We start from the raw sequence: 24,238 nt of genomic DNA on the forward strand, positions 1-24,238 counted from the left end.
TTTTCCTAGATGGAACCCCAGCTCTAAAGAAATGTCATGACTTCAAACTTTTTTATTAAGGAATGTCTGTTGCTCTTTCCACGCTAGCAAAACTTCAGGTCCTGCATACTAATAAAGTCTCCAGCAGATTAAAAAAAAAACAAAACAAAAAAAAAACCCGAAGATTTTCCTGGAAAAGTTTGTCCAGGAGCCCTGATGAGGTGTTTCTATCCCTCTGTTCACCTCTCACCCAAATACAGACATTTGTACATCCTTCAGGAGAAAACGTATACATGTGAAGGGCTTTAAAAACACAACAGGACAGCTCTTTTCTCTTCTCTACCATCACCATGTGCGGCTGAATTTGCTCCTCTTGTCTTCTCACAAGACTTTTCAGGATCATGCAATTCCTGGCCAAGAAACAATAGCAGAATCTTCCCATTTCCCCAATAGATTCGAATGAAAACTGGCAATAAAATTGGGTATAACTCCAAAAGAAGACACTGGAGAAGAACCAAGCTGGGTCTATAAGGGCCTCACATATGAAGGGGCACACATTCATGCTATGTCAAGGTCACCTGCATCCTCAACCAACCAAATCACAGTAGTAAGAACGTGACTGCTTTCTGAAGAGCTCATGCAAGAGATGGAGCTTGACTCCTAAAGTTTCCTGTTTCCTCACTAGTGCCCTGTGTGGCTCGGTAATAAATATGTGAGATCTTTATTTAAAAAATGCAACAGGACAAATGGTAACTAAAATGTATGTAATCAGCTAGTTTTCTCTGCCCATTCCTTAAGCCTTGAAACAGAGGACTGGGCCCCAGAAAACTGAAAAAAGAAAAATTATCAGAAAAATCAGAGAACTTCCTCTACCCAACCCTTTATTGCATAGTACAGGTATTCGCAGTTGTAAGTATCTCTGCATTCAGAGTTATACCTTGGGTTCCCTTCTGGTGATGAAAGGGATCTATGTCAGCACAGCTTTGTATTCTATTATGTAAAAACATTCCAGAAAGCCAAATGAAAAGCAAGACATACAGGGTTCTAAAGAATTTCCATATTTATTTGACATAGTTTTACCATACACATCTCATCATGCCAACACACAGGAGGCACATACAAACAAACGCACCAGCTTCTGTGTTCCAGAGTCACATGGCCATAAATAAGGATGGGTGGGTCCTTTTTTTTTCTTCTTTTTCTTTTTTTCCCAGGAAATGAGACTCCATTTCATTTTAACTGTACAAAATTTACACTGCGAAGGGTGAGGGCGACAATCCAGAGCTTAGGGGATCTGGGGCTTTGAGGTCTGAATGCAAGTTCAGAGCAGCTTCTGAGATGCTGCGGCACTGAACCTGCGTGTTTGGCTAAACACAGTCCTCAAGGGGGAAACTTACAAATGGTTCTTGTCTCTAGGTGGGCAGCGGGTGAGCGTGGGGGGTCCGGCTCTGTCCACCTGTGCTCTGCCTCCCGAAGCAAAGGGATGCTTGGCGCACCTCCCAGACCTGCAGCTGACTCCTCACCAGAGCTCGCAGCTGAAACTGTGCTTTCCGTGTGGTCCTACCAAGCAGTGGGGATGGGGTGACTTTGCTGCACTCTCTCTTTTTGGCTCCAGTCACCGTGTTAGAGCAGTTGGAGCAATGACTGCAAAAAGGGCCCATCGACCAATCCAAGAAAGAGAGAGGCAGTGATGTGCTTTTTATTTAGCTTTCAGCATGCCCAGCGCCCTTCAGCAGCAGGCAATAAAACAAAACTCATTTCCGCTTAATTGAATTTTTCTTCATCTCACGGTTTCCAATTTTTAAAGTGCAACGTTTAAAAATGAGCCTCCTCGGTCCTTCCAGACCCTGCTGGCTGAGGAGGTACGGTCATTATTTCCATGGTTATAACCAAGTGGTCAGAGGGAGGGGGCGAGCAGGGGTGCGGGTGGTGGACGTGGCCTGTCACACAGCGCACAGCTGTTGCTAAGCTGAAGCCTTCCACCCCTCCGGCCAGGAGGCAGTTGTATCAGAATAACCAGCTCGAGCTTCAGAGACGCTAACATCTTTTGTCTGTCAGATTTCTTATACTTCTTGCAAAGTGAACTTCACTGCAAAGATCTAACGGCCCCCAGGGATCTTTATCAGATTTCATATTTTACACTGGCCCCCCCAAAAAAAAACAAAAACACCTTATTGAACGACACTGCCAAATGCTTTTCTTCTGTCTTAATTTTGTCCTCTTTCCCTGGTGTTTCATGGTATTAGTTTACATGAATAATGTTATCAATCTGGTAGCTGGTTTTCATTTTATAACTGTCAGATGAGGCAAGAAAGAAAAGCACAAGGACAGGAAGGAGTTGGTTTCAGGGGGCACTGGCAGTTCCTGAAGGACTGGGGTCCAGGCTTTCCCACAGTGTGGTTTACCCAGCAGCCAGTTTAGCCCTTGCATTTGGGATTTCCTCCCTGGTCTTACTACTTTTCAGCAAATGCACATTCTTCCATTGCCTTGTAGATTCCATTTTTGCTTTTATCAGTTACCACCAGAAATTTGGGTGTTTTTTTTTTTTTTTTCATTGTATTAATTTGCTCCTGGATTCAGAAGCTTCCTACCCTCAGGTCTATCAGCCAGGCACCACAGATAACAGTTGTTAGTTAATTGCTCTCCTAGATCCAAAGACAGGTCCAAGTGGTGTAAGTGCCTCTAGAAGGTGTCATCTCATTTTTAAAATTCATCCGTGTCATTTCGCAAGGGGGAGAAAAGCTCCCATGTAGCATACCTCCATAACAGACTACTGAGCAATAGCGGAGTGCCTGGACCATAATCTCAGGACAGTTTCATTCTTCTCCATCCCTGAGCCTCAGAAGAGCCAAGGAACTGTCTTGGCCTATGGGCTTATGGGTGGCACTAGCCCCATAATGCTAACCCCACTTGCACAGAGACCCACTAAAAATCTGAGACCAATTGTGACTGTGTTTCTAGATGGCGGCACCAGTGATTGGTGGCCCTGGGAACTTACACTCAGCTCCCCTGGCTTTCTGATCAGGGCTTGCTCAAGAGCCCTCCTGGCTAGTCAACCCCACCAAACCAAAGGAGCTCCTCCCACACAGTGTCACCTGCACTCCTCACTGGAGTGCATGAATGAGGGAGGCCTTCCATTCTCCTCTGAATGAATAGAGGGAGCCTGATGAACCCACCTACAGAAACAAAAACTGGTCAATTTCATCTAGTCACCAAAAGCAGGGCTACACAGAGGGGGATGCAACAACCACCCCCCCTCCATCTTAAAGAGCCTGCTCTCCCAGTACTGCACTCAGCGAAAATACAAAGGATCTCCGAGATCCCATGAGATACTCCAAGTAATTAGGCTGAGACAGTGGTCTAAGTGGGGCAGTTTTTAACTGGTTTTAATCCAGCAGTCTTTCTCCTGTGTTTTGTAAGCAGCCTGCTAAGAACAGTGTGCCTAAGAATCTGTCCTCCAAAAAGACAGTTGCATTTTCCTTTCCTTCACATGGCTTGTTATCTTGCATTTGTGTCTCCATCCCCACCCTGAATATTCACATTACTGGGGAATTCCCAATAGCACATAGAATTGGCCAGGCTTAACACACCGTTGTCATCCTGACACCTGGAATCATGGGCAGAGAGTCTACATTTGCAGACTCCCCAAGCAAAAAATCACGACAATCAAGCACATCAAAAAATAAGGGTACACTACAAAATTGATCAGAAAAAAAGATGGCCTGAAGGCTGATCCAGGAATTTACTATCTATTTTAAAGAAGCTTCACTGACCTTAGTTTAGTCCTGGAAAGGAGTTTACGAAAAATGCAGCATCCAGAAAGGAAGTACTGATTTCTTTCTTTAGTCTGCCTACTGTATACCTAAACTTTTGTGGTCCTCAAAACCATTCCTGGAAGGAAGGGTCCTCAGGTGCTCTGGCCCCATCACTTGCTGTGAAAGAAAGGCAATGCCTTCTTACCCTTTCCCACTCTGCTGATCTTGTTCAAGAGAATGGGAGGCCAGCAGAAGCAAACCACCGTCTCCCAAGGGGACTGGAATCGATTCTACCTGGCTAAGTTCCATATGCACATGGAAAGCTTCTGTATGGACAGATGTGTGACCAAAGGCGGGACCTGCAGCACCACCACAACGGCGTTTCCTGTGGAAGCGCAGTCTGTTGCAGAGACAGCAGCTCATACAGCAGGGGTGGGCCCTGCCCTTGTCCCAGGCTTGGTGACCTGCTATTGCAAACCTGCAAGCTGAGAGCCTCTGCACTGCCAGGGGCCAGAGAGTTCTGCCTTTCTGAGCACAGGACTAGAACCCACAGGGCCTGGCATGAGCCCAGCCAACAACCCAGAGGGATGCAGCCCAAGGGTCATCTGGAACCCTGTGGACAACTCAAGGGCCGCTCCCTAGATGATTCCTCCCAACCAAGATGGGCCAAGAAGCACGGCCAGTACTCGGAAGAGGCCAAGACTGCCCTCCTGCTGAGTCAGCTAGTGCGGCAGAGAAAGCGCTCATTTTTAAAGGGCTGAGGACGGTTGGCTGCAGGTGGGCAGTGGGCTTACAGTCTCATCTAACCAACTTCCTCCAAACAGATCCAATATCATTTTGCCCTACTGGATGAGAACTCTGGGAGACTAGCATCTGCTGATTTGGCTAAACCGACTGCATGTTTGGAATCCAAACGTCTACAAATGTGTTCACTGATTGTCGTTCTGTTCTCTCCATATTTTAGCTTTGATCATTTTGGAACCCATAGCCTGTCTTGTGGAATAAATAATACAAGCAAATTAAAAAGGCACATTTGTGCACCAGGGGGACTTGTCAGGCAGTCGCTGGGATGGTCCAGGGCCACTCGGCTCCAGCCTCAGAGTCACCTGCAATGAAAACCACTTCTTGCCATCAGGGATTCAGTGATTGGGATGGAATTTCATAAAAACCAAAACTGACAAAATTGTCTCTGGCGTGTAGTTCTGGGTAGGGAAAAAGTAATATTTTTTCACAGCAAAACAAAAACAAAAAAAGAGGAGGGAGCATGTTTTCAACATCAAACTGTGGTCATCAAAGTTTTCCACTGATCTTTAATAAGTGACGGTTTTTTTTTTTAAATTTTGAAAATTGGGGTTAAGTAAGGGTGGTCCAGAAATCACTTTTATCGATACTCAAGGGCCATGAGGCCTCCACCTCGGGAATCTCGGTTCTGGCGAGAGCAGTGGTTCGGGAGACATCTCATGAGACTCTCCAGTTGGAGCAGAGTTCCCGAAGGCTTAGGTGGCCTGACACAGTCACCCCATCAACCAAGCACTGAGCAGCCAAAGCCTGTAAGCAGGACGGGGGCAGGGGAGGAGCCGACCAGCCTGCACCCTAGCGCTCTGGGCTCTGCCCCCCTGTGCTGTGTTCTAAGAGGCGGCTGATCTCCCACCGCCTCCCAGGAAAGCCAGCCCCAGTGGGGTCCCGCCGCGACCTCCCTGGGATCGGCAGAGGACTTCCATTGAAAATAATGGAAATTCACATTGGTGCACTTTCGATCCTTAAAAGGCAAGTGTCTTTCGATCCTTGAAGATATTCTCTCAAGCCAGAAGGACAGGTAGGGTGGGGAGGAGAAGTGTTTAAAAAGGAGGATGATCCATTTCATCAAGCCAAGAGGCCGGGCTAGTCGGAAAGTCGGGGTAGCCTACACTGCTTCCTGTGGAGATGTCAGAGGTGGGTCCCCCAGCCATGGCTCTCAGCGTCTGGCTTACTCCCTGCCCTGCGTGCGCAATGATGCCCAAGTTACTGTCCACCGTGTAATCCAGCCCATTGAGCAAAGGAGCGTGGGATGGCAGGGACGAGATGGAGGATGGAGACTGGGGGATTCCATAGGGGCTCCCATCCCTCAAGTCCTGATAGGATTGTCCTGTCCCGTCCATGGAGAAGCTCCCATTCATTAACTGTCCGCCTGAAACGTCCCCCACGTTGCCATAAATCCTATTGGTGTGGCCAAGTTCTGAGAGAATCTGATCCTCTGTGGACAAAAGAACGGAGATTTATTGTCAGCCGCCAGGACTCCAGTGGTCCCCTGTTCTTCACAACCTAGGAATACACATGACCAGGAAAGAAGCCCGAGCATGAACCAGACACCAACATGTCATCCTGGCATCCAGACACTGACCCACGTCAAGGGGAAAAACAGAACAAACACCTCCAGAGACCACATGCCCAGGTCCCAGAAGGCTGGACAAATGTTTCGTGAGCTTGTTGGTCTCAGGTGTCTCATGTAGGAAGATGGCTACACTGACGGCTATGGAATACGAATGCCTGAGGTTTCCTGCATCACATGTCATCACAGCACAGAAGGAAGGAACTCTGTGCTAACAAGATTCAATCTGAAAGCTTTCGAGCTAAAAAAAAAGTGCTTGATTCAGTTGTAGGGAAACAAGCAGGGCTATAGGGTCAAGGGAGCTGAGGACTCAAGACATGTCCACAAAAGCTTTCTGCTCTACCTGGGAAAGAGGTTCAGTGTCAAAGGACTTGGTTTCTCTATCAATAAGTTCTTCACTGGGGACAAAGCATTGCATTGATTAAGGCAAATGGAACTTCTTGTTTCTTGGGGAATTTCTTTAAGGGGATCTCGTGGAATCTTTGCCACCTGGAAGAATTCATCTCTCCAATGGAGGTGAACAATTTCAGTCTTAAGAAAAATAAGATTATATAGTTACATGGAGAGACCAGTGATATGTCAACCTGGGGGCCCACCTGCACCCAATGGAAAGGAGCTACAAAACAAGACTTAACAATCCTGTATGCTCCGGATGTTGATTTCAGCAGCTGAGAGGAGACTGAGTGGCTTTCCACCCCCACGTCCCCAGCCAAGAGTCCTGGGAGGTGAGCATAAGGCCCCTGAACATGCCCCAGGGCCTTGTGGGCAGACCTTTGGGCTGACCTACGGTCCTCTCAGGAAATCATGGTCTTCGCAGGCAGATCTTGCCATCTGCTGCCCCACAGACTTCCTTTCTATTCCCACTGGGCCTGTGTGTCCATTCCTACCAAGGCCAGAGTGGACTTCAACACCTATCCCTTCTGACAACCTGCCTTAGGTCGTCCCGCATCCCATCCATGAAAATGAAAAGGGGGAGATGAGTCATGCCCTTTAAAGGGGGCAGGAGGTGAAGGCTCAACTCTACTGTAAAATGGCCATTCACTGGCGTCTTGCCTACACCTGTCATCCCAAGCGACAGCGCCCTCTGTGGGAACCACAAGCTGCCTAAGAATGGCTGTGTCTTCCCAAGCGCAAAAATGTGCTAAGCTCTCTCCAAACTCATCCACAGTCAGTTGTATTTACGGATTCCCACAAGACCCCTGGGAGATGGGCAAGGATATGGTTATACCCATTTAGAGATGGGTAAACTGAGGCTCAAGAAAAGTAAATCAATTTGACAGAGCCACGACTGGAAACCAGATTTCTGATTCCCCCAACTCAGGCCTCTTCCCTTCTCCTGCCACAACAGAAGGCCTTCCACATTTGAGGACTTGATACAAGAGAATGGCTATTTGCAAACAACCAAAGGATCCAAAACATGCAGCCATTTGCAATTCTGCTGACGCACAAAATTTGAATGTAGCACATGCAGCAAAGCATATGTGCTGGGGACAAGATGAAGTGAGCGGTGGGGGAAGGGGTTTCAGATGAGGCCAGTCTCCACCTCACATGCACTCACAGTACTCACTCCCCAGGGCTGAGGGCTGTGACGCACATCCTCCCACCACCAGCAGAGGAGGGGGCTCACTCTAGGGGGTCACGGGAGGAAGACCACTGCCCCCATTGAGGGGAGAAATGCAGGAGAGGGGCTTGGGGCACAGACTGAGACACAGGGGTCCTTTGCAGCTGTGTGGGCTGATGAGGGAGCCCCGGGCAGTGGGCAAGGAGGGGAGGCCTTCGGGCCCGCAGGCCTGGGAGCCCAGCTTCCACGGGTCAGCCGCAGAGCTCTGGTTTCCTCTGCCCTGTCCCCTCTGGAAGGGCCATGACCATTCCCCCCACCCTTTACCCCAAGCCACAGGGTGGGGCCTGTGTTCAGGAGAGAGCTGGCAAGGCCTCCAGAAAGACCCTGGCTGCCTGTCGGGGGTCACTGTTTCCCAGGGGCCTCTCCTAGGGCCTCGGCCTCGCCCCTCCAGCCCCGCTCACCTCGGAAGCTCAGCTCACTGTCACTAACCCCACAGTCCTCCGCAGAGCTCTCCTTCTCCTGCTTGCTGCCTCCCCGGCTCCTCTTGACGCTCTTGTAGAACTGCCCCCAGCGGTGCCGCCCCGCGTCCTTCTTCAGTCGCTTCTCCTTGGCCCTTCTGTTCTGAAACCAAACCTGCCACAAGCAAACGGACACGCTCGGGGCTGTCCGCCACGAGCCCAAAGCCCCCGGGGTCCCCGAGACCAGAGACAAAGCCTGAAGCCACAGCAGGTGGGCGAGGAACGGGCTGTGCCCATCGCTCCCCTGGCCTGGGCCTCAGACATCTCTCTGGTTCAGCAGATTTCCTGGGGCCGTAGCCCTGAGCCCAGCGCCCCGAGGGGATCAGGGACCACACTGCTGAGGCGCCATGGTTACCTGGAGCCATCCTCCTGTGGACGGCGCGGATGTGGGGACCCACAGGACACCCGCCACCCCCACGCCAGGCCCGGCACCGCGTGGTGCCCAGCCTGGGATCCCCGGTCAGCAAAGGAGCCCCAGGGGTTGGGTGGCTGGGGCCTCACCTGTACGACCCTCATGTCCAGGCCTGTCTCCGAGGACAGCTGCTCCCTCACATGCCGGGCGGGCTTAGGGGAGTTCTTATAGGCGTTCTTCAACGTCTCCAGCTGCTTTGCTGTGATGGTGGTCCGGGGCCGCTTAGCTCCAGCCTCTGAGTCATCTGCAACGAAAACCACTTCTTACTGTGTCCAGCCCATCTGAAGCAGCTGGGTCCCATCCCTCCTTCCTCCTCTCCTCGTGTAATCTTGCCTGCTATGGGCAAGAGCGAGGGAGAATGGGGAACGTCAGGGGAGAGTACTCTTGACCCACATGGAGCCCACTCCCACACTAAAGGCCTTCCCAGGTCACCGAAAAGGTAGGACAATATGCTGTTCCCTCAGCTCCCTGCCTCTCCCCATCCCCTCCCAGCCCAGCCACACGGGGCTCTCATCAGACTGAAGGCATACCATTCTACATGTTTCCCCATCATGGCAAACACTCCCCTGACCAACCTGTGAGTTACCGCCAAGGCTGCAGAGGGGAAGGAGACAGAAGGAAGCCTTTGCCCCGGGCTGCCCCAGATGCCTGTCCTCCACTCTCCCAGGTCCCACCCATGACCTCACTGCCTTTCCACAGCCCTGGGCTCATAGCAAAGGGGACCTGTCCATTCACTGTTCACCTAAGCAATGTTCATAAACTATGGGTCAGAACCCAAAAGCGGGTTGTAAAGTCAACTTACTTGATCAAAAACTAAAAGAGGAAATAAGATGGATGAGATGAGATGAGATGGGGATGGGGATGGGATTGGGTGGGATAGGATGGGGTGGGGTGGATGGGATGGGGTGAGGTGGGTGAGATGGGGTGGGGTGGCCTGGGGTGGGATGGATGGGAGGGGATGGGGTGGGATGGGATGAGGTAGGGTAGGTGGATGGGATGGGGTGGGGTGGGTGGGATGGGGTGGGTGGGACAGGGTGGGTGGGTGGAATGGGGTGGATGGGTGGAATGGGGTGGATGGGATGGGATGGGGTGGGGTGGGGTGGCCTGGGGTGGGATGGTGGAATGGGATGGGGTAGGATGGGATGGGTAAGGTGGGGTGGGTGGGATGGGGTAGGGTGGGGTGGATGGGATGGGTGGGGGAGGTGGGATGGGGTGGGGTGGCCTGGGGTGGGATGGATGGGATGGGATGGGATGGGATGGGATGGGATGGGGTGGGGTGGGATGGGGGTGGGGGGTGGGGTGGGTGGGGTGGTGGGGTGGGGTGGATGGGATGGGATGGGGTGGGGTGGGTGGGGTGGGGTGGATGGGATGGGATGGGGTGGGTGGGATGGGGTGGGGTGGGTGGGGTGGGGTGGATGGGATGAGATGGGGTGGGTGGGATGGGGTGAGATGGGATGGGGTGGGGTAGGTGGGATGGGGTCGGGTGGAGTGGGCTGGGGTGGGAAGGATGAGGTGTTGCTTCATGAAACTTGATCAGTGTCAGGTGTATGAATATGTGTGCTGAGTTGAAACAAAACAAGTTTCTTACCATGGTTTATATTCAAACAAATTGAAAGAGTGTTCAGGAAAACAAGCTGACTAATCAACTGTCTTCAATGGATTTTGAGCCTCATGTGCCTGTAAGTCAAAGGCTCTTCTCAGCCAGAGTCAAGCACAGAAGCAGCACTGAGTGTAAATGGTTTGTGCCTCTCCCAGCACTTAGGCTTATCCATTCTCTGCCTAGCACCCTTGCCCAGAGTCGCAGAAGAGGGAATGGGCAGCTGCATCCAGCCCCCTGAGTTCTCTGCACCCCTTCACACTGGTGTCCTTTGAGGGTCTGCTCCATGTCTATCTTCTTCCCTTTCTTCCCTTCCATCCAAGGAAGTCCTCTCTTAAAACAACAATAATAGCTGATGTTTATCAAGAGCTTTACGTGCCTGTGATCCTCATGACCATTCTAAAAGGCTTTTCTCAGGGTCAGAAGACCTGGGTTCACCATTCTCACTGAGTCAGTGACGTGGGCAAGTCCCCTCACCGTTCAGAAGCCTGGGTGTGGGCAGTACGGTGTAGGAGTAAGTAGTCATGCAGCCCGGCTCACACTACAAGCCATGGTGCACACGGTGGATGGGAGACAAGGCCCCCAGTCCTCCCTCCTCCTTGGGCTGTTTTCTTCCCCAGCAGAGCCACCGTCATCCTCAAAGCCCCGCCACTCAAGTTCCTCCCTGGGGTCCTGAACCCAATGAGGAAGGGTTCCAGAGTCACTGAGGCAGACACTGAGGAAAACCTTCAAAACTCGTTGTTAGGAATCACTTCCTTCTTCCCATATTTATAGAGATAACAACACGACAGCACTTGATGTAAATACAAAATAGTGCATTTTAAAAATATTCACATACTCTTCAGAGTTCCTGCCAATGGGGAGGAAGTGGTGCAGTGGATAGGAATCTGCCCGCCAATGCAGGGGACACGGGTTCAATCCCGGGTCCGGGAAGACTCTGCATGACGAGAACTTGCTAAGCCCACGGGCCACAACTACTGAGCGTGCACTCTAGAGTCCGAGAGCCGAAACTACTGAAGCCTGCGTGCCAAAAACCCCGTGCTCCATAACAAGAGCAGTCACCACAGTGAGAAACCTGTACACTGCAAGGAAGAGTAGCCTCTGCTTGATGCAGCTAGAGAAAGCCCATGTAAAGCAATGAAGACCCAGTGCAGCCAAAAATAAATAAAAAAATTTTTAAAACCTAAAATAAAATCCATATACTCTTTACACACAAAACTTGAAATAAAGGAAACACTCCAAATTTTTAATTCATCAAGAATCACTTAATTTCAAAACAGGTTGCCCTAGTGAATTAGAAATTGTTCTCACCATGGCCATTGGGCGGTGCATCGGGACAAACCCCTGTTATCCTGGGTTGGTGGCTCCTTGGTTCTGTATTGCTGGCTATGTGCACAGAACTTTCTTCTTGCGATTACAGGGACTATTATGCTGTTATTTTAACATTCATGGTTATTATAATTTAAAATCTTTTTTATATCCTATAACAATGTCATCCAAGTATTCATTAAGTAGCGGTGGCAGTGCTCATGCTGAAAAATGTACCCAAAAATCAATAACTTTGGTGCGGAAGTTAAATGTGATAAAACGCTATGAGGAAGGCCAAGCAAGACCATGATACCCTAGGCTGTTAATTTAGGAGAGAGCATCTGGGAGGGACTGAGATAGTGCTGAGAAAATAAAAAGTAGCATTAAGGCAAAGATACATTTCACTCGTTATGGATTTATGTGCTCCCAGAATACATCCCACCCCAATTTTTCACATTAATTCCTATGGGAAAATTAGCCTTAAAATATGTTAGTTTTGAATTATGCAGGGTCTCCTAGCACTTGTCCCTGGCATAAAAGGCAACCTCATTATATTGAAAATGCAAATATTCAAGGAAATGTAACAAATGAACAAAATCATTCACACCAAGGTACAAATAACTGATACTCAATCCTTTGTGTAGCACAATGGAGGGAACCTAGGTCAGAAAGAGGGTTTGAATTATCAAGGAGGGATCAAAACATAAAAAGAGACAGCCCGAAGTCCCACAGCAGACCAAGGCCCCTGCTGCACTAAGAATCACCCAGATTCCACAGGATGGAGTGTTCTCGGCCTCGTGGACAGCTGGAGGCTGGGAGAACACACCAGAAATACTGTGTAACGCCCAGCTGTTGGCAAACCTACAGCACATCTTACTGTTTGCGTTTCTCTCCCGCACTGGTCTCTCCCTCACGTGACAGACATCCCATTCCACAAGCTGCAGCCTCTCTGAACCCCAGGACACAGCCCCGTGTGGCAGGTGCTCTGACCCCCCACATGGAGCTGAGATGCCAAGGCTCAACCAGGTACACAATCGCCAGGGGACCCCCAAGTTAGTGGGTGACCCAGCAGAGATGCCCCCCAGCCTCTGAGGCCAGATCCAGTGTCTTTCCACTGTCCTACAGAGGTTCTGCCATGATTCAAACAATCCTGGATACAAGTGTGAGCTCCACTGGGTCATTCTTGCCACCCCATCTGGTCTCCCCTTTCTCCTGACCCATCCACAGCAGCAGCGGAGGCCAGGCTGTGACTTCTCAGGGTCTAAACGAGGCCTCTGATGGCGAGAAGCAGCCACCGGCCTGGGGGAGGCCTGCATCCTTAATGTCTCTGGTGAAGGGCATCAGAGTTCCGAAGACAGCTTGAGCTCTCTGAGTCCCTCTGCGTTGATGGTTTATCCCTGACAAGATGCCCTAATCTTCTGTGACACCGTAATTGACTCCAAAGCAACAGCACCGAGTGAGTTCTAAGGAGCCAGAGCAGATTAATACATTAAAGCAAAGAGCCCAGGAGCAGGCTTGCAGAGGCCCGGGAAAGAGAAGAGATGGAAGGGCTGTCCATGCCGAAGGCCAGAGCTGGGGGAGGGGGGTGAGGTGGGGGGCAGGTGATGGAAGAGAGAGGTGCCAACCCTCCCACCTCTGCCAGAGCCAAGCTGAGCTCCAGCAGCCTCACTGAAAGGGCCTCCCCCTCACCACCCTTGAACTGCATTTATTAAGCAAAAAACTAATTTCTCCATGTATTGATCATAACTATATAATATATAGGTGGGAACTCAGGAAAGACCTGGAAGGATATACACGAAATTGTCGTTGCTTTGTTTTTTGTATTTTTTCATCAATCCCAGGGCTGTCAACAAGAGCATTCTGCAGTAACACCCTGAGTTCATAAAAATTCTAGTCAAGGGCAAATGACCTTGATGTTTCGTGAGTTTGTGCATCTAAAATGCCCAAGGTGAGTTTGGCCAAATGCCAAAATCTGAGCCAGGCTGAAGGGTACAGCTGTGAGTGAGGACCCTGAGGTGAGGTGGTAGGAGGTGGGAAATCAGACTTGGTCTTTCTGAGGGGAGCCAGGGAATGGGGGTCCAAGAGCTCCTCAAGCCCTGAAAAGTCCCAGGAAAGACCCAGGGCTGCCCAAGAGCGTGACCTTAGGCGGCAGGAGCAGCTGCTGCCCTGCCGCCCCTGCGAAGGCAGGTCTTCTGGGGTGGCTGCTCAATGCTGGGGCCCGACAGCAGCCTCGGTCTGTGTCATCAGCTTCTGTGCAGACCACGGACGTGGCCCAGAGGTGGCTGGGGAGGGTGGCCGGGTGCACGGGAGCAGATGGTCGAGATGGATGAGTCTCCATGAGCGAGGAGACCAGCTGAGCATCTGCTCCCACATGAGGGCCTTTGGGAGATACAAGAGTCATCACCCCCATGTCCCTGTCCTCAAGGAGCCTGCAGTCTGAGAGGAGAAACAGCACGTTTAACTGAAACACAAGCTGACCTGTTCCAAGGGGGACTTAGGCCAACGTAAGGGCTCTTGCTGACTGAAGCCTTTGAGGTGTGGAGGTGCTGAGGTAAATGTGCACCCTGATGTACAAAGCTAAGGGTAGTGCGGTCCCGGGGATCTGTCTCTTGCTTCAACAGTGCTTGGAGTGAACAGACCCAAGGACGCCCCTCGCTCCAGCCTCTGACCACCCTCCAACCTTTTCACCAGTTGCAACCTTTGGAATCTGCCACTCAGCTGTCCACGAGCACTAGGACCAGCCAACACCGTTTTTTGAGCTTGGCTCTATTACCCATCAACCATGAGCTCCCAGATGCGTCAGAATTATTCCACCAAGGGGAGGCGGCCATCAACCGCCTGGTCAACATGCGTCTGCGGGCCTCCTATACCTACCTCTCTCTGGGCTTCTATCTCAACCATGACAATATGGCTCTGGAGGGTGTGGGCCACTTTTCCTGTGAATTGGCCAAGGAGCGCAAGGGCATAGAGTGTGTCTTGAACATGCAAACCCAGCGCAGCGGCTGCGCCCTCTTCCTGGACATGCAAGAGCCACCTCGAGATGAGTGGGGTAAGACCCAGGATGCTATGGAAGCCGCCCTTCTCATGGAGAAGAACCCTTTCAGATCTGCATGGCCTGGGTTCTCCCTGCACAGACCCTGCATCTGTGACTTCCTGGAGAACCACTCCTAGGGCAGGAGGTGAAACTCATCTAGAAGCTGGGTGACCACCTGACCCACCTCTGCAGGTTCGCTGGTCCCTGGGCGCGGTTGGGAGAATATCTCTTCAAAAGTCTCATCCTCAAGCACAACTAGGAGTCTCTGGAGCCCAGCGGCCTTTGAGGAACCCCTCTAGTGTCAGGGTTTCTGCCTGAAGTCCCTTTCTACAACCACTGGGCAGCTTGTTAACACCTTGGAGCGCTCTCTCAAGCCTTGGACCAAATGGAAACAATAAAGTTTTTGCAGAAAAAAAAAAAAAAACTAAGGAGCATGGAACTTCCCTGGGGGTCCAGTGGCTAAGTCCCAATATGGGGAGACTAAGTGATGATGAGCACAAGGTCCCCGGCTACTCCCGAGCCAAAGTACTGCCTTGTCCCAAGACAAGCAGCTGCTCAGCAACCATAACTTGATTGATGCTTCAGTGGGGCAGCCAATGCCAAGGACTGGGGATGGGGGGTGGGTGGGAGATCTCTCTCCCTTCAGGCATCTGGGAAGGTTCTAGAAGAGGCAGGATGCCTGCGGGGCTCCGAGGGGTGGGCAGCCTGGACTCTGGCAGGACAGAGGTTGGCCATGCAGGGCCCAGCTGATTACCGTTCTGCTTGGCTGTCTCGTAGTCCTCCTTGCACACCAGTCGCCCATCCTCCATGAGGTAGAACTCGTCCCCCGTGGCCAGCTGCCGGTTACAGATGATGCAGGCGAAGCAGTGCAGATGGTAGACGAAGTCCTGTGCCTTGCGGACCACCTGGGTCGGGGGGATGCCCTGCTGGCAGGCTGTGCATTTTGTGCCGAAGCGCCTAACAGGAAACAAGAGTGGATTAGAGCACGGGGGTGGGGAGAGGGGTTTGGCTTCCTCCCACTTTTCATCAGCCCCTTGCCCACCCCACTATTCTGGGGTGTCCATGGGCCTCCACCTCTGGGCCATCCAGTTGCCCAGTGAACAGGTCATCAATTCACCCAGGGCCATAGGATTTTCCAAGCCCCACTGAGCAGACAGTTTCACCCTCTGTCTCCTGATCTCTTCAGCCTTATGGTGAAGCCTAGAGGACCAGTCCCACAGGGCAATTTGCAAGTGCCCCTGTGCATAAAGCATCAGGCTGAACACCTCTTCACGTGCTTCCCACAGGAGGAGCCGTGTGGCTGGGACACCCCTCATGTCAGGATCCACACAGGAGCTCCAGAGAAATCGCACTTCAGCAGCAGAGCAGGGCTCTTGCGATGGTTCCTCTCTTCTGCCTCTGCCCTCCACCCTGCACATGTCAAACCATCCTTACCAGCCTCCTCCCCCCTCCCACACACAGCTCCAGAGATGTGAGCCCAGGAATCTGCATTTCTACCCCTGCCACCTTTCCAGGCAGGGAGTCTGCAGACCCGAGTTTAAAGGATGCTGCCTCAGACCTCTCTCCATCTGCACCTTTCTGGAGCAGCACTGAGGTAAGAGGAAGGTGCCAACCACCAGCCTGGCCCAAGGCTGGGAAGGAAAGAGAAGTAGACCCATTGAAAATATAGTCCAGTTGGGTCATTTAAGCCCCGTTCCCCATTCTGGCCACACACATAGAGCCACGCCAGTGGTCCCAGAGGTCAGAGGGAAATTTGGGGCCAGTGTAGAGGTGGCGATGAAGGGAGGCGGGGTGGTGGGGAGCCACTGCAGGTGAGCCTTCCCTGCTTCAGGAGGGGAGCGGGAGGGGCTGGGGAGGAAGGGGCAGAGTTTAAAACAGCAATCAACCTAATTATTCATGACATTTCACACAGCAGAACTTTATCTTCTTCAGGATGAAAGACTTCGCCTAATGGATCTGGGGAAGGTTTGATTTTAATGGTCCTTTTAACTAATGCTTATAGGCAGCCTGATTTCCCCTGAAAGGACAGTACATATTTCATCCACATTAATACCAAATAAATTAATTATGGTCATGGCTATCATGATGAATCCCAGATTAATGCAGAATGATGGGTCTCTTGTGCAGTAATGATACCTGCTGGGGGGCTGCAGGAGCCTGGAGCAGGCATGGCCAGCTGCGGCTTCAGCCCCCTCCCAGGGACACGGTCACAGAGAAGTGGGAGTCTAGATGGGTAACCCCCAAAGAGCCAGGAGTGTGGCCCCAAGGACTGCTCCACTGAGACAAGATATGAGGAGGGTGTCAGGGTGTGAGGGGCTGAGACGTTTGTGTTGAAAGAACCCCAGACTTCTGAACTCCTGGAATGCCTCTGGGCTTTGTGAGGAGGGTGGCGTGCATGGAGCAGGCCTCTTGAGAGCAGGGGTTCTCAGGCTGGAGCTCAGGACAGGCTCCGTCAGCCACCCCCAAGTTGTTCAAAATTGTGCATCAAGAGGTAGGGTCTGGACTTTCAACCAATTTTCAAAAGGTTTCAAAGCTTTCATCAGATTTCAAGTCCAGGACCCAGAAAAGTATAGAGATCACATTTGTTGAATAAGTCAGTGAATAAAGAACCATGCTTTTAGAGGTTGTGCATGGAGATGGCTAAATCTGAGAATGGAGAACAAAGTCTACTGTCAGTTCTAGGTGGTTCTGTGGCTCAGTACCTCCCAGAGCACAGGTGAGAACAGGCTTCTTCCACAACTGCTGTCTCATCACGTCATTGTATTAGAGAGGAAGGCAGGCAGGCACCCAGCTCCACTGCATGTGTGTGCGTGTGTGTGTGTGTGTGTGTTTCAGGGACAAAGAGAAAGAAAGCCTGCATGTATGTTACTAGAGTCTGTTTTCAAATTGCCTATAGTTTTTCTATCTAGTCCAAGGCAATGCACAAAGCAGGTGTTTGAAATGAAACAATGCCTTCATCCTGCTCACTGCAAACCCTCTCAAGTAAACTACCAAAACCCCAGTGTTCAAATCCTTTGCTGCAAAGGATGGAGCAGAAGCAGCTCCAGAGAAGAACTAGAGTTTTCCCAAAAGCAAGTCCTGTGGCTGCATCGAGGGTGGAGACCAGAGGAGGAGGAAGGCAGAGCAGAGACCTCAAAACAAAGCAGAGACTCCAAAACACAGTGGAGACCCCGCCATGCCCCTACCCACAGGGAGGGCCACATCCTCTCCCCACGAAAAAGCGGGCAGTGGTTTTCAGTAACCAGAAGCCCAGTTGACACCAGAGCCCCAGAGACATGAAAGATAACGGGGGTATAAATTTAATCTACATACCGACAGTGATTCATGCATGAGGGTGGCAAGTGCACAAGAAAAATGAAAAATAAATGGACTTTCCCACCAACGTTTTTTAGCAATTGAAGCAATTTTCCTGATTGTGGGATTTATACCGATGTTAAGTGGAAGTTGCTTCTCGTTACCTTTCTCCCCTGGAGCACAGCCAATGGGACCCCTTGTTGAGGGGACTGTGAGCACCCCCGGGGCCCACAGGGTTCCCCCCGTGTGGCCGAGGCCCGAGGGGTGCCCAGCCCCAACTCCTGGTCAGAGCCAGCGAGCCCAGAATACGGTGCCGTCATCCTGTGGGTTGCGGATGCGATGACGACACTGTCGTGTTTCCAGATCTTAGAGTAGCCAGGGCTGCAGGTGCGACAGCCACAGCCTTGAAAGTGTATGCGGCTTGTTCTGCGGCAGGCAGTAATGAGATGGCCATGGTTAAAACTCCCTGCATGGAAACAAGGTAAAACTGTGAACTTGCCCTGAAGGATGACGGCGATGGGGGCAGAACAGCACCCTGGCCAAGGAAGAGGCCTCCCAGGAACTTGCCAGTCAGCACCTCCTTCATCCTATCACTGAGCCCCTACTGTGTGCAGGGCCCTGCCCACTCAGGAGCAAACAGCACTGGCCTCGCTCATCAGAAGGACAACCTCTGTGGTGAGTGCTGTCCTGCCAGACCTCCATGGACAGCTGGTCTCCCCAGGGAAAGCAGTTGGAGCTGATCCAAATGACAAAGAAAATGCAAGGAAGAATTCTAACAGCTCACATGACGTTCCTCCACAGAGCAACATCACTGGCGATTCTCTTATCCCTGCCCAGTGAGAACCTCTGAAGGAGTGGATGAATGCATGCTGGGAGGGATGAGTGTACCAACTGCGTCTTCAAGCACGGGTCAGAGCAAGCAGGGGAGAATTAGCACGTGCCATAACCGACTCTTTGTGACCCCATGGACTGTAGTCCACAGGCTCCTCTGCCCATGGAATTCTCCAGGCAAGAATACTAGAGTGGGTGGCCATTCCCTTCTCCAGGGGATCTTCCTGACGCAGGAATTAAACCTGGGTCTCTTGCATTGCAGGAAGATTCTTTATCATCTGAGCTACCAGGGAAGCCCATAATAGCTGCAGCTCCTGGCAAAAGCTTTTCAAAGAAGGAACTTGAACCCCCTGTAAAATGAGGCCTGAAGTTTATTAAAACATGAACTTTCCACCCCACGTTGCTCTCGACATCACACTCAGTCCATAAATGTCTCCCAGCCTGAAAGGTAGGGACTCTGATACCTTCTGACAAATGAGAAACTGGGGCTCAGATGGGTGAGGTGCTGGTCCCAGCTCACACAGGCACAGAGTGGAAAGACCAGGATTTGAACTCGGTGCTTCTGACAGCACAGCTGGCACACAGTGGGTGTCAGAGACAGCAAATGCCACAGAGAAGCCAGCCATGGTGCACCTACTCGGAACTGGGGCTCAGGGGCCCTGTCCCCCTCTGAGCCACTGGGGCTCCCGACCCTGCAATGTGGGGACTGCCCCAGGAGCCTTCCGCCAACAGTGTCACCCCAACACACCGACTGATCCTGTTGACACTCCCCTGCCCCTACAGATCAGGCGTGAGGGGCCTGGGTTGCTGTCTGTGGAAATGCACTAGATGTCACGGCTGACATTCACGGGCTGCCCCTAACGCCAGTAAGGAGACAAAACCTGGGTCCTTGGTCTCACCCTTCCCTCCGTGCTCAACCTGAGTTCCCTCAGCCCATTTATCTGTCCACTCCCACCCCTCCCAACAGGCCTTGCTGGCCCACTCTCTAGCGTAGGGTCTCCGGATACTGCAAAAAGGATGACAGGCAGACCTGGCAGGTGCCACATCTTTTAGAAACAGGTGCATGTAAACCCCATACCACAGGTGTTGCAGCACATTCCTCATTTTATGTTCTCACCTACGATCAGACCAGGTACCGTATTCTGGTCACCAATACGATTAAAAAGCAGCTCCCAGTTACCAAGCACCTGCTGTGTGCCCGTGTCCATAACCTCACTTAAACCTCACCACCGCTCTCAGGGCACACCCCGCTACCTCCCTGGGGCGTCATCGCCACCCCCAGCCCACCCTCTCCCTCCTGGGTGGATTTTGCTCCTGGCTCACCCTCATGCTCACCATCCCTGTTGCCAGAATTCTCGGTGACATCGATGTCCCCTCTCAGCAAGTCCCTCCTGACCCTGTCCACTGAATTCTTTGACCTCTTCTCCTGAAGGTCATGGGCTTCCCAGGTGGCTCAGTGGTAAAGAATCCACCTGCCAGTGCAGGAGACGCAGAAGATCCGGGTTCTAAGCCCAGGTCAGGAAGATCCCCTGGAGGAGGAAACGGCAACTCACTCCAGTATTCTTGCCTGGGAAATCCCATGGACAGAGGAGCCTGGCGGGCTACAGTCCATGGAGTCACAGAGAGACAGACAGGACTGAGTGACTAGGCCATATCCTCAGATGCTCACTCTCACGCTCCACCCTGGACAGTGCCATCAGGAACGAGAGCACCTCCAGGAATAACTTCAAGCGTCGCAGGGCTTTGCCTTTCCGCTCAGTGCCCACAGCAGCCTGACTCCCACAACCCTGCCACCCGGCCCATTCTCACTGCCCCTCACTCTCCTCATGGCCTCACTTCCCCCCAACCCAGCAAAGACTCTGTGGTCCATCTTAGGAACCCCGCTCCTGCCCATACCCTCAACTCCCCACCCTGCCCTCAACCCCCGACCTCCTCCACACAGCACAGGTGTCAGAACAGGGCTGAGGGAAACATACCTCCTCACTGACGGGACAACCTTTAAATTCAGGGTCCAGACCTCAGGAGGGCCTGGGAAAGCACAGTGCTCCCTCTTGTCTATTAACCTTCCCACCCTCCCATCCCTTCTCTCTCCCAATCCCCTCATCCTTGGTCTCAGCTGGTGGCCCTGTTTCCAGGACAAAAGAGGAGCTCTCACAAAGGCCTGCTAGGCACTCCCCCTCTCCTGTCCACCCACCACGTGCCCAGTCTCTCGCTCCCTACAGCTGACCCATCTATGCTCCCAGTCAAGGCTGACGGCCCGTCTGGGCAGAGTCCACTCCTTCCTAGTAAGATCATTCAGCAAGCAGCTAGACCCCTCGCCGCCCACATCATCAATGTCCCCTCTCTGTCACAGGGTACCCAGCAGCATACAGCGCACTGTTACTTCTGCCACTTCAAGACAAAACAAAAAACTTCTCTTGACCCTACGCCTCCTTACGTCTCTACTCCCCTCGGAGCAAAATCCCTTAAAAAAGGGGTCTATACACAGTCTCTAATGCCCCTGTTCTCATTCTACCTTGAGTCCACTCCAGTTCCTGTGTGCCAACTTGACTGGGCCACAAAGTTCCCAGATATTTGGCTAAACATCTTCCTGTGTGTGTCTGGAAGTGCTTTTGGACAGATTAACATTTCAATCAGTCGACCGAGTAAAGCAGATTGCCTTCCTCAATGTGATGGGCCTCTTCCCATCAGGTGAAGGCCCAAAGAGACCACAGAGGCCTGTCTTCCCAGCAGTGCTTGACTGCCTGGAGCTGGGACATTCGTCTTTTCCTGCCTTTAGACTTGAACTGAAATGCTGGTTTCTTCCTGGGTCTCAAGCCTACCGACTTGTATACAACCATCAACTTACACCATCAACTCTCCTGGGTCCGTGAGCCAGCTGACTGCAGGTCTTGGGGCTTCTCAGACTCTGAAATCATGTGAGCCAATCCTTAAATTAAATCTCTTTACACACACACACACAAACACGGCCTGCTGGTTGCATTTCTGTGGAAAACCCTGACTAATACAGTGCTCCAGCAGGTGGTCTCCCATGAATCAACCCCAACTTCACTTAGCCAGGTGGCCCCAGCACTGCTGAGTCCATTGGTCAGGTCTCATCATCCCTCACCTTGCACCACATCGGCCGTCCCTCCTCCTTAGAACACGTCACTCACTGGGCCTCAGGACCTAGCTTTCCAGGTTCTGCTTCTTTCTCTGGCAGCCCCTGTTCCACCTCCCCCCACCTCTTCTTATCCATCCCACACCTCTAGGGATTCAACTTCCACCTCCAGCTGGGACCTCCTCCCAACTCCAGATGGTAACATCCCATGGCCGCCCCCTCGGCATCTCAACTTGGACGCCCAAGACCAGACTCCTAATCTTCCCTCAGCATCTGCTCCTTCCCCATCTCAGAGAAGGGCGATTTCTCTCTTCCAGTTGCTCAGGCCCACAGCCTTGGACACCCTCGTGTGATCTGTCAGCAAGTCTCATTGGCTCCACCCCAAATTACATCAAGGGCCACTCCCCCATTTGTAGGGGAAGAAATAAGTTCAGAGAGGGTAAGAAACACGCTAGAGACATCACAGCAATAGATGGTGGAGCTGGAATTTGAACCCAGTCCTCTTCCTTTCTCTGGGCCGCTGGGAGCAGTCCAACCCAGGCCCGCGCCAGCCCCCATGTGTGGGAGCTGCCACAGTGCAGTGCACCATCCCAAGGAAACAAAATATCACACAACTTAATTTTATGCTTTAATTGCTTGGCGGTGATTTACTGCCAGCCGTATATTTTTTCCCCAGTTGACACTTTCCTCCATGTATTTCTTTTATCTATCACCATGCTTGACAGGTAAGTCGCTGATATTTACTGTTACTGTATGTACCAATATTTCCAACATATATCACCACCACAGCCACGTCACAGCACACAGTTCCTGCCCTAGAACAGTCAGCCTTCTCCAGATGTAGACGGTGCCATATTTGGAGAAGGCCTGACACTAGAGAACATTAGGGCCTTAGAGAATGGGGACACGGCTACGCTGTATGCATATTCACACATAAACCTCCCAGGCCCACCAGGACTCCGCTCAGGCGCCACTTTTTATTTGCAGTTTCTAATATAATGTTTTTCTTTTCAACGAGCATTCAATACTACTTTGAGATGAATGCAACTGGAAAAGCTTTGAATCAGTCACCTAGTCCAACCTCCTCATTTAACACAGAAGAAAATGACCAGGAGAAGGTCAGAGATTTGCTCAAGATCACACAGCCCAGTGAGTGACAGAAAAAAATAATCTACAGCCCAGCTCTCCCTTCCCCCAGTCATACATCCCTGCTCTCCCTGCTGGGGGGAGATTTGCTTCCCAAGAGGCAATGGGACATGTAAGATCTGACCCTCTTCTCCCAGAGTCCAGCCCATCTCTCTTAATTTTTTGTGAACATGCAGGAAGCATTAGTGTTCCCCAGGGGAGTTTCCAGCGAGTTATCTCACCCGAACTCAATGAGCCCTTATCATAGGCATTATTAGTCCCTTTCCACAGGTGGGACAGGCTGACAACTGGCCCAACAACATTGTCCCTCCTTTCCACCCCTTTCCTCTGGGTACCTAATCAGCCCTCCTGATCCCAGGCTAATTCTTTTCTGCCAAGGTGTTAGTTGAGCTGTTATCAAATTACCCTGTGTAGAAGTGCCACCTGGGATGTTTGCTTAAAAGCAGAAAAGTCATCCCTGATTCCTAACTCTGGCCCCAGAACGCACACTTTTAATAAGCTCCTCATGAATGACCCTGGTGCAGCTGCGGCATGGACTGTGCTTTGAGAAACCCTGTGTAATGGGTGTGTGTGCAGACTGCCTGTTGATTCTTGAGCCCTTCAAGGCCTGAGAACTCATTCTCACGGAGGTGCAGCAGGCACTGGGATGGGAGAGGCATAGGGCCCCCTGCCAAGCCACTCTTACCCCATCCCGGGCCAGCCAGCCACAAGGACCCACGATGCCCATCACGGGGTCTAAGGCTGGTTCGTGGCTCCTCCTCAGGTGGGGCTTCCAGGGGCACTGACAGACCCCAGGAGCCACAGCCACAAGCCAGAGACTGGCTCTCACTGGACGTTCACGTGATCTTGGCCAGAGAATCAGCAAGCGACATGGTGGAGCCAGGTAATGGACCCCTGAGCGCTGGGTTCAGGAGATTCAGGAGCCAGGGGAGTGAGGTGACCAAAGATGGGCCGGCGGCAGGAAGGCATGAGGGGAACAAGATGAGTAGGATAGCTGATTGGAAAGCTTCCAGTGGTGCAGAGGCGTGTGACAGGGGCCCAAGAGAAGACAGAGGCGATGGGAAGGGAAAGAGAGGGCCTCTTAGAGGCGGGACCCTGTGTCTCGGTACCTGAATGAAGCGGGGCGGGAGGTAAGGGCGGGAGGGGTGGAGTCCCAGTGATTAAGAGAACGGGGCTTGCTGATGCTGGCTGGTGTGTTGTAAGGTGCCCCCATCTCCCATTCCCATGTCACTTCAATCCCTCTTTGTCTGGGGACTATGTTTCCACAGCCCAGACGCCATCCGACTCCAAGACTGATCTGCAACTACTTGGTTCCAAACAGACTCCCCAGGCCAC

General features: G+C 51.9%; 1 protein-coding gene and 1 pseudogene across 1 annotated transcript in view; one reads left to right on the forward strand and one right to left on the reverse strand.

Moving 5' to 3' along the window:
- Nucleotides 1-5,098: 5,098 nt before the first annotated feature.
- The window catches only part of LHX4 (LIM homeobox 4), a 44,889-nt gene continuing 25,749 nt past the window's right edge, over nucleotides 5,099-24,238 (reverse strand). Inside the window, exons 3-6 of the mRNA XM_043485700.1 lie at nucleotides 15,287-15,489; nucleotides 8,683-8,837; nucleotides 8,125-8,296; nucleotides 5,099-5,967 (exon numbers count right to left, since the gene is read on the reverse strand). Of these exons, the coding sequence (XP_043341635.1) occupies nucleotides 5,573-5,967; nucleotides 8,125-8,296; nucleotides 8,683-8,837; nucleotides 15,287-15,489 (925 nt within the window). The 3' untranslated portion in view covers nucleotides 5,099-5,572. The remainder of the gene's footprint in view (nucleotides 5,968-8,124; nucleotides 8,297-8,682; nucleotides 8,838-15,286; nucleotides 15,490-24,238) is intronic.
- On the forward strand, nucleotides 14,281-14,791 carry LOC122452209 (annotated as a pseudogene).

Source organism: Cervus canadensis, chromosome 13, assembly GCF_019320065.1.
Source record: "Cervus canadensis isolate Bull #8, Minnesota chromosome 13, ASM1932006v1, whole genome shotgun sequence".
Taxonomy (NCBI): domain Eukaryota; kingdom Metazoa; phylum Chordata; class Mammalia; order Artiodactyla; family Cervidae; genus Cervus; species Cervus canadensis.